The sequence below is a fragment of the Mytilus trossulus genome, chromosome 7, assembly GCF_036588685.1.
Source record: "Mytilus trossulus isolate FHL-02 chromosome 7, PNRI_Mtr1.1.1.hap1, whole genome shotgun sequence".
Taxonomy (NCBI): domain Eukaryota; kingdom Metazoa; phylum Mollusca; class Bivalvia; order Mytilida; family Mytilidae; genus Mytilus; species Mytilus trossulus.
Window position 1 is genome coordinate 4,734,324 of NC_086379.1, and position 9,459 is coordinate 4,743,782.

At 33.1% G+C, this 9,459-nt stretch overlaps 1 protein-coding gene across 1 annotated transcript; it reads right to left on the bottom strand.

Annotated features, from left to right (window-relative positions):
• Positions 1–1,215: 1,215 nt before the first annotated feature.
• On the bottom strand, positions 1,216–9,052 carry LOC134726115 (ficolin-2-like). Its single transcript, XM_063590513.1, has 4 exons — positions 9,014–9,052; positions 6,516–6,612; positions 5,656–5,820; positions 1,216–2,146 (listed from the first exon to the last, which is right to left on the bottom strand). Exons 1-4 carry the CDS (start codon positions 9,050–9,052, stop codon positions 1,890–1,892), a joined length of 558 nt encoding a protein of 185 aa, XP_063446583.1. The 3' UTR covers positions 1,216–1,889.
• Between the last annotated feature and the right edge of the window lie 407 nt (positions 9,053–9,459).

Sequence of the window (9,459 nt, forward strand, 5' to 3'; positions counted from 1 at the left end):
GTGCACAAAAGTATGCGACTCGCACACTATAAATCAAATCTTTACACACAATCTGTTGGATGTGTCATGATTGATACTTTAGTCTTGGAAAAATTAATTTATTAACTGTGCAAGGGCTCTAAAACGGGGTTCTACGTCTTTTGTCTTTCTTTGTTATTTAGTGATTCTTACACATCTATTGATTTGAACCATTTGTAGGCTGTATCTAATCTTATGGTGTACCATAACACCACTATTCCGTGTAAAGGAAGGATTAAGCGCTCTCAGACATGTTTGACCCTTCTGTGTTCATATGTGCTTGGTCGAGGTCAGGAGCCTGTAATTCAGGAGCTGTCGTTGGTTCTTGTTTGTCATATATGCTATTTGTAAATTTAATTACTGCATAAAACAGATAATTAGGTTTGAACTGTTTATATGTTTAATATTGTTCATGTGTTTGATGTGTGTTCTGTGGTGAGTGTGGTTTTTTTTGTTGGGGGGGGGGGGGGGGGATTGCTGACTCTACGTTATGGGGTTCTCTCAAACTGTAAGAAGTTTTTGGATTTAAATGTTCTTCAACTTCGAACTATATTTGGTCTTTTCAACATGTTTTCATTCGAGCGTTACTGGTGAGTCTTTTGTAGACGAAACGCGCGTCTGGCGTAAATATAAAATTTCAATCCTGGTATCTATGATGAGTTTATTTCTCATCATTAAAACCCGTACGAAGACCTATAATTTTTGTTATCTTCGCCATTCAAACTCTGCATACTCGAGTGTACTCTTACATTGGTGATTTGTGTCTATTGTTATATATGATAAATATGTAATGTTATGCTTCATATCGATATCTATTTAGAAATAAAGAACAAAGAGAGGCTGAACACTATAAGACAATCTTGTTTGCAAATTATGTATTCATTTAATGATGATTTAATCAACAATATTTTGCTAAGAAATTGATATGGGTACTTGTAGCCTGGGTTATGTTTGATCATGTTTAAATTCTAAGTTAAACATTGCTAGAACTTGACTGTATAGCATATACTGTAAAAGAGGGACGAAAGATACCAAAGGGACAGCCAAGCTCATAGATCGAAAATAAACTGACAACGCCATAGTTTAAAAAAGAAAAAAAGACAAACAGACAAACAGTCAAATAACTTCCTGTGTGAAGATTAGCCTCATAATAATAAAGAAACAAGTTGACAAGAAGAGGGCCCAATTGGTTCCCATTGAGATGCCGACAGTCATGTTAAAACATGTCCTCCTAACGTAACAAATATGTTGTCAATCAAGAAATCAAGCATCTTGATAATGTGAGTTTCAGAGAATTTTTTGTTTGAATCAAAGTGATCCTTTGCAAAGTAGGATTTATCCCTCCCTAAGACAGGATACTTTAATCTATTTTGGACATTCATTTTTATGAAACAAAACAATACCAACTCTTTCAATTTGTCATTTAGTTTGGATGGGGAATACTTGTGTAAAGTGTAGAAAAGTCAAATGTTTTAATACTATTGCAAGGTGAAAGAGAGTGTGTATCAGTTTAAATGCATTTCAATGTGTATTGACGTTAAATTAGTAAAATGTTCTATATGTTTTGACAGCTCATTTAATAGTTTTATCTAATATTATGATTATTTCAGGCAATCCATGTAGTCTAACAGAGGGTATTTTGGATATATATTTATATGTAAGGTCCACTCATGATCGATTTATTGTTGACCAATGAAAGATATACATTTCAGGCATATCCAGGACAATCAAATTGACACAACTGTCTCTGTTATGTTAATAAGAAAGACTACATCTTACATGGAAAATGCACAAAACGGATGAAATATATAATGAAAATTGATCAAACAATTCAAATACACAAACTGCCGTAATAAAACATTTTGATGTTGTTATGTCAAATAAACTTTTCTAAACATCATTACAGATGATTTCATTGAATGGAATGATGTCTTCCATTCGTACCAAGTAATACCATTGATGTCATACTTCCAACGTTGTAGATATTGTCCGTTTAGATTGACATTGGTACAACGATTATACCACCAGGCTCCATTTCGAGTATTTGAACAGTTATCTGTGGAATCTAGATCGTTATCCCTGTCTTTTGTAGTAAAACTCATTCCATCATTATACCATAAACCATTTCCTGTTCAAAATAATTGAAATATATGTAAGACATGTAATACTATTATTGCATTTGTTTTAATTAATATTGAAACAAATTTTCTGTGTCAAAAAAATTTCTCTCACCCAATATGGGTTTTATTGACCCCATATATAGCGCATAAGGTCACTAGCACACTATGTAATTTACTAATAATATCACGTTAGTAAATTAAATTAAGTAGTGATTGTAATTTTAGAAATCCACTTGTATACATCAAAAGAAGATGTTGTATGATTGCCAATGAGACACTCTTCGCAAGAGACCAAATGACACGGAAATTTACAACTATAAGTCACCGTACGACCTTCAACAATAAGCAAAGTTAATATGGTATTGTCAGTTGTAAAATGACCCGTAATATATGTAAAACAAATCAAATTAGGAAACTAACGGCACAATTAATGTAAACAAAAATGAACGAAAAACAAATATGTAACACATCAACAAACGACAACCACTGAATTACCGGCTCCTGACTAGGAACAAGCACATACATACAGAATGTTTCGGAGTTTAGATATGTTAGCAGGATCCCAACGCTCTCCCTAACAGTGGTATTTCTGTACAACATAAGAACGAGCTATACAGATATCGACAGTTTGAAGATCAATGAATTAGCATCTGTATTTAATAATAAGTTCGCTATAATTTACTTCGGTGTTGCCATGAATATCAATAATGTGGTCATTTTTTTTTTTTTATAAATTTCCTATTTACAAAACTTTGAATTTTTTGAAAAACTAAGGATTTTCTTATCCCAGGCATGGATTACCTTAGCCGTATTTGGCACAACTGTTTGGAATTTTGAAAGCTCTTCAACTTTGTACTTGTTCGGTTTTATGAATATTTTGATATGAGCGTCACTGATGAGTCTTATGTAGACGAAACGCGTGTCTGGCGTACTAAATTATAATCCTGGTACCTTTGATAACTATTTACTGAAATATTTAAAGATCTAACTACAGTGTTGAATTAGTAAAGGATCGTTTCTAAATTTCAGGTCACCGGCGTAAGAAGATGAAAAAGAAATATCGTCATAAAAGAAAGGTAAACTTAATAATAAAGAACAATTTTGTTTTATCCTAACATTGACTTTAGGATTAAAATAAACCAAACTTTTTTTAATAAAAAATGCATCGTATATCTTTGTCATATTAAAGAATGATTAATTTGCCGACGTTAAGGTTTTCGAAAGTATCTTAAAGTATGTTATAAGATATATCATAGAAAAAAAGTAAAATCACAAAAATACTGAACTCCGTGGAAAATTTAAAACGTAAAGTCCCTAATCAAATGGCAAAATCAAAAGATGAAACAAATCAAACGAATGGATAACAACTGTCATATTCCTGACTTGGTACATGCATTTTCTTAAGTAGAAAATGGTGGATTGAACCTGGTTTTATAGCTAAATAAACCCCTCACTTGTATGACAGTCGCATCAAATTCCATTACATTGACAAAGACGCGTGAACGAAACAAACAGACATGTAAAGTAAACATGCCAAAAATAGGGGTACAACAGTCAATATTGTGTTATAATCTAAACCACTAAAAACAAACAAATTTGTAAAAAAGAAACACAAAATTCCTTATAGACCAAGAATATTAGAAAAAAATAAAGACAAAAATACACAAATTTACAAAGTACAATAACCCAATGACGGGTATATAAGTACAAAACCACGTGATAAATGTATAAAAAAACAAACATAAAAAGGCACATAGCAAAAATGAAAGACAAGCATACAAACATGTTTTACAATAGCACAATAACGGAATGCATATGTACAGAGCAACGCTCTATGTATTGACGTAACACAAAAAGGCTTGATAAATCACATTAGCAAAAATGAAAGACAAGAATTATAGAATATCATAAATAATAACATAATAAAAGAATGTACAAGCACAACGAGTATCCTAATTACAATTAAAACAATCAAATTGTGTGGCTATCTCATAACTAGTATTTGATACGTCATAGAACAAATATCAAAGCTGTCCTTATAAAGTCATAATTATTTTCTATTTTGCAGACTGATCGCGACACATCAACGAATAGTGTCATAAAGATAGCCCGTTAAACTGCATGTGCGAAAACAAATGCTGTAAAGGATACTGATCACCATAGAACAATAGAAGAGATGTGGTAACATCTATGATAATCAGAAGACTTTCATACGTCATGTCACAAGGTGTCTCTAATTTTTTATGAATATTATGACTTATCGGACTTGGGACACATTCAAAAACATATCTTACGACTTTGACATATAACATAAAAGAGGGACGAAAGAGACCAAAGGGACAGTCAAACTCATAAATATAAAACAAACTGACAACGCCATGGCTAAAAATGAAAAAGACAAACAGAAAAACAATAGTACACATGACACAACATAGAAAACTAAAGAATAAACAACACGAACCCCACCAAAAACTAGGGGTGATCTCAGATGCTCCAGAAGGGTAAGCAGATCCTGCTCCACATGCGGCACCCGTCGTGTTGCTTATGTGATTACAAATCCGGTAAATAGTCTAATTCGGTAGGTCAAATTCATAAAAGGGAAGGGGATTGTAGTTACGACGTAAGGAACATATCCGATATCATTTGTGAAACGGTTATTCCATAACGGTCAACCAACTCGTGATGGCGTCCATAAAATTTACGAAGGGATGATTTCAACTTCACCATTTGGAACTCCTGGTTTAATAGCTTTCTTGTGAGCAGTAACCCTCTATCACGAAAATCATGATAGGAAATGCAAGCACGGGAATATTGTATCAATTGGGAGATATATACCCCGTATGCAGGTGCTGCTGGAATGTTGCTTCTTAGAAATGGAAAGTTCACAATTGGAAAATTCTGAAATCATCTCTTTTGTAGTAAAGTTGTGTCTTCAACCGACCCTCATTGTCAATTTCTAGATGTAAGTCAAGATATGAAGCCGACTTAACTGTATCTGTAGTATCCTTTATCTCCAATTCGATGGGATAAATGCGTGCCACATAGTCACCAAATTTTGAATTGTTTAGTGAAAAGGGATATTGCTAACTTCTTATCTTTCTTCATAAGAAGTTCCTGCATGACGTCAGCCTCATAATGATAAAGAAACAAGTCGTGTAAGTAGAGGGGCACAGTTTGTTCCCATTGGGATGCCGACAGTCTGTTCAAAAACAAGTCCTCCGAACGTAACAAATATGTTGTCAATCAAGAAATCAAGCATCTTGATAATATCGGTTTCAGAGAATTTTTTGTTTGAATCAGAGTGATTCTTTACAAAGTAGGATTTATCCCTAATCCTCATCTAAAATGTCTTAGTCATAAGTAACTTTGAAAAACATATCTTACGACTATATGATATGTTCTATGAGCAACATAATAAATGCTTTCCGCATAAGATAAGTCCAAAACTATTTACGAGAACCACAAGAATGGAGATTCACACATATAGAGCAGAATAACAAATTAAATGTTTACTCACCGATATTCCCATTATATCCACGAACTGTCAGTTTGTAATTGGTGGACGCATTTCCGACAGAAAATGTTGAATATTTGGCAAATCCTGTGCTTCCATCGAAATCGGTAAGATCTATACGTAATTCATGTTTTCCTGTCGACGTTATATCACTTATTTTCCGATTACCTGAAATGAAATTAAATAGCTTAAGTATACGTGACAATGGTAATTGCCTTAACTGTAACGAATAACACCTCAACATCTACGTCATCAACATGTAGGTCTAGTTAATAGTTATAGTTATTTGTACGAACAAACAAGATAGGCTAACATTTTTGAGTATATAAAAAGCTTGAACAGAAGCATTTACTATCGAGTATCCAAGACAAACATGTTTAAATACTGATTATAATATTGTTCTAATTGTAAGTATTTTTTTATGTTTTCATTCAAAAATGTCTAGTATAAGTATTATAAAGACATAAATAACTTCACTTCACGGATTGTTCGAAACTTGGACAGAAGCTAGTTTGTGAACACCTAAAGAACCGTTTTTACTGTGTTCCGTGTTTTACTGAGAAATTAACTTTGTTTTTCAAATCAACATTACACGTTAAACCAACAGATAGAACCACAGTCGACGGGAAGCCCTGGATTCCATAGCACTTTTTACATTATACCTTTTGTTAAACCGTTTAAATACATTTTTTATACAGTCATTAAAAAGTGTCCATAAACCGTTAGAATGACATCACCAGATATTGTGCCCGTACAAAGTAATATGATCTGGACTATGTATTGCATGGAGTTTGTTTGTATGTCTGTAATATTATTCATAACAAATTGAAGTTGCTCCTTGAAAAAAAGATATAAGAAATTACCAAGCCAAAATTCTGCCTCCAAATTACCGAATCCATTTTCATATTCCTCCCATCCTCTGAAAAAGTCTGTCGTACCGTTTATTCTTTTCTGAAATACCTAAAAAAAAAAAGAAACTAAACAATCATTATCATTATTATGAATGTTGCTTAACAGTAGCAAAACTTCATGTTGAAACAGTCATAAGATAGAAACACATTCATTTAGACGATGCCACTGCTGGTGGACGTTTCGTCCCCGAGGGGATCACCAGCCCAGTAGTCAACACTTCGGTGTGACATGAATATCCATTATGTGGTCATTTTTTTAAATTTCCTGTATACAAAACTTTAAAATTTTTGAAAAACTAAGGATTTTCTTATCCCAGGCATATATTACCTTAGCTGTATTTGGCACAACTTTTTGGAATTTTGGATCCCCAATGCTCTTCATCTTTGTACTTGTTTGGGTTTATAAATATTTTTGATTTGAGCGTCACTGAGGAGTCTTGTTTAGACGAAACGCGCGTCTGGCGTACTAAATTATAATCCTGGTACCTTTGATCATGATGACTATTAAGGCAAGTTTCTGAATACTCTATAAACGTTCTGTTGGTGACCTCGTTTTTTTTTCAGAAAGTTTTTATCAAAAAACCCTGGTTGATTTTTTCTTAGCTCATCTGGCCCAAAGGGACAAGTGTGCTTTTCTCATTGATTGTCGTCCATCGTCAGCCGACGCCGTCGTCGTTTACTTTTACAAAAGTCTTCTCCTCCGAAACATCTGGGCGAAATTCAACCAAACTTGGCCACATTAATCATTGTGGTATCTAGTTAAACAATGTGTCCAGTGACCTGGGCAACCAACCAAGATGGCCGCCATGGCTAAAAATTGATCATAGGGGTAAAATGTAGATTATTCTGAAACCAAAGCATTAAGAGGAAATCTGATCTGGGTTAAAATTGTTTTTCAGGTCAAGGTCTATCAGCCCCGAAATTTTCAGATGAACCATACAATCGGTTGTTGGGTTGCTGCCCCTGAATTGGTAATTTCAAGGAAATTTTGCCGTTTTTGGTTATCATCTTGAATACTTTTATAGATAGAGGCAAACTGTTTACAGCAACAATGTTCAGCAAGGTAAGATCTAATAATAGGACAACATGACTAAAATGGACATATTGCCCTTGATAGTCGATTTTGAACAATTTTCGTTAATTTGGTAAATTTTTGTAAATTTTTACAAAATAATTTCCCCTGTATCTAAAAGACCAAGTCTATATAGATAGAAAAAATTGTTAGTAGCAAGAATGTTCAGTTAAAGTAAGATCTACAAACATATCACCATCACCAAAACACAATTTTGTCATGAATCCATCTATGTCCTTTGTTTAATATGCACATAGACCAAGGTGAGAGACACAGGGTCTTAGAGCCTCTAGTTTAGTTTTTCAGAATCAGTAGATATAGGAAGATGTGGTGTGAGTGCCAATGAGACAACTCTCCATCCAAATAACAATTTAAAAATTAAACCATTATAGGTTAAAGTACGGCCTTACAGTTCATTTTCTTTAAACAATCTGTTGATTTATTTTGAACCAATTCTGATTGATTTAATTCTTGATAAAACATATACGTCATTACTGTTGAAGTATTTGCATATCCTATGCTCTTATAAATTCGACTGGAGTGTTTTTGATGAAAGGAATCCACGATAGAGCATTCTACATAAACACTCGTAATTTATAAAGTATTATTTTTATTGAACTGAAATATTTAGATTGACAGAATGCATCACTGAAATATTTAGATTGACAGAATGCATCACTAAAGAAATGATTTTATTAATTAAAGTCGATGATTTGTTATATGTACGATCATAGAATTTTCTATAACTTCTGTAAAAGACTTTTTGACTTGATCGTTGAAGGTTGTTGGTGTGTTTGAAATGTATTACGATAGATTTGTTTTTCTCTAAAAGACTTATTGGTCAATGTTCTTCAAATTTCAATATAGAATCTGGGGTTATCGGACATTGTTTTTAGTTTCAATGTATTTAAATCAGCCAAGTCAGAACTACTTTATATTTCGGTGAGGTGTTCCACATGTGAAGCAGGATCTGCTTCCTTCATGAGCACCTGATATCATCACAGTGTTGTCGGAGTTCGTGTTGCTCTATCGGTAGTTTTCTACATCGTGTTTTGTGTACGGTTGTTATATCTGTCCTTTTCATTTAAGGAGAAAATTCCTTTTCCTTAATGCCTTCTGAACTTAAAAAAATAGAGGGTTTAAATGGGTCTGATAAATTAACTAAAATACAATAAAAGAAAAATTCTATTTATATAAACTATTTTAATTGTTAAGGATGTTCTTTTTGGAAAATTTTGAATACACTTAAAACACTTAGTTTTGGTAAAGACCACCCATTATCGTTAATCATACCAAATAAGATACTAGTACAACGAATTTAATTATGAATTGAAAGGACTAATAGAGACAAAAAAAAAACACTTTATTTCGTTCTTACCGTCCAATTTCCGTTATCCGTTTTAAAATTACAATACATAGGAACACATTAACATTTCCTGTGTCAAAGGAACACATCAATATTTATGTATTAAAGGAATACACTAACTTTCTTATCTTAAAGGAAATGTTTACATTCCTAGTGTCAATGGCTGAGAACTATCTTTCAGTAGTTGTGAGTACTCTCAAAACAATTCTGTGAGTCAATGGTCTTTTTTTTTTGTGTGTTTTGCATTGAACTGATGCGTGAAACTTGTTTTCAACTGATTGTTACACTGTGTTCTTATATTGTAGTGTTACACAATTGGCCATAGAGGAATGTTGAGCGCCGCACTCTTTTACTCTGCCACATGATGTATGTACCTGTAGTTATATGAAGAGGTATGTTGTTGTGTATGTTAACCATTTTTAATTGATTGTTTTATACCTAAATCATGCTTTTGATTT

Excerpts from the sequence above, each read along its gene's own strand:
- LOC134726115 (XM_063590513.1), bottom strand. The coding sequence starts at position 9,052 with ATGTATTGTAATTTTAAAACGGATAACGGAAATTGGACG. Across the intron at positions 6,613-9,013 it reads CGGATAACGGAAATTGGACG|GTATTTCAGAAAAGAATAAA; the intron begins GTAAGAACGAAA and ends TTTTTTTTTTAG. Across the intron at positions 2,147-5,655 it reads TGGATATAATGGGAATATCG|GAAATGGTTTATGGTATAAT; the intron begins GTGAGTAAACAT and ends TATTTTGAACAG.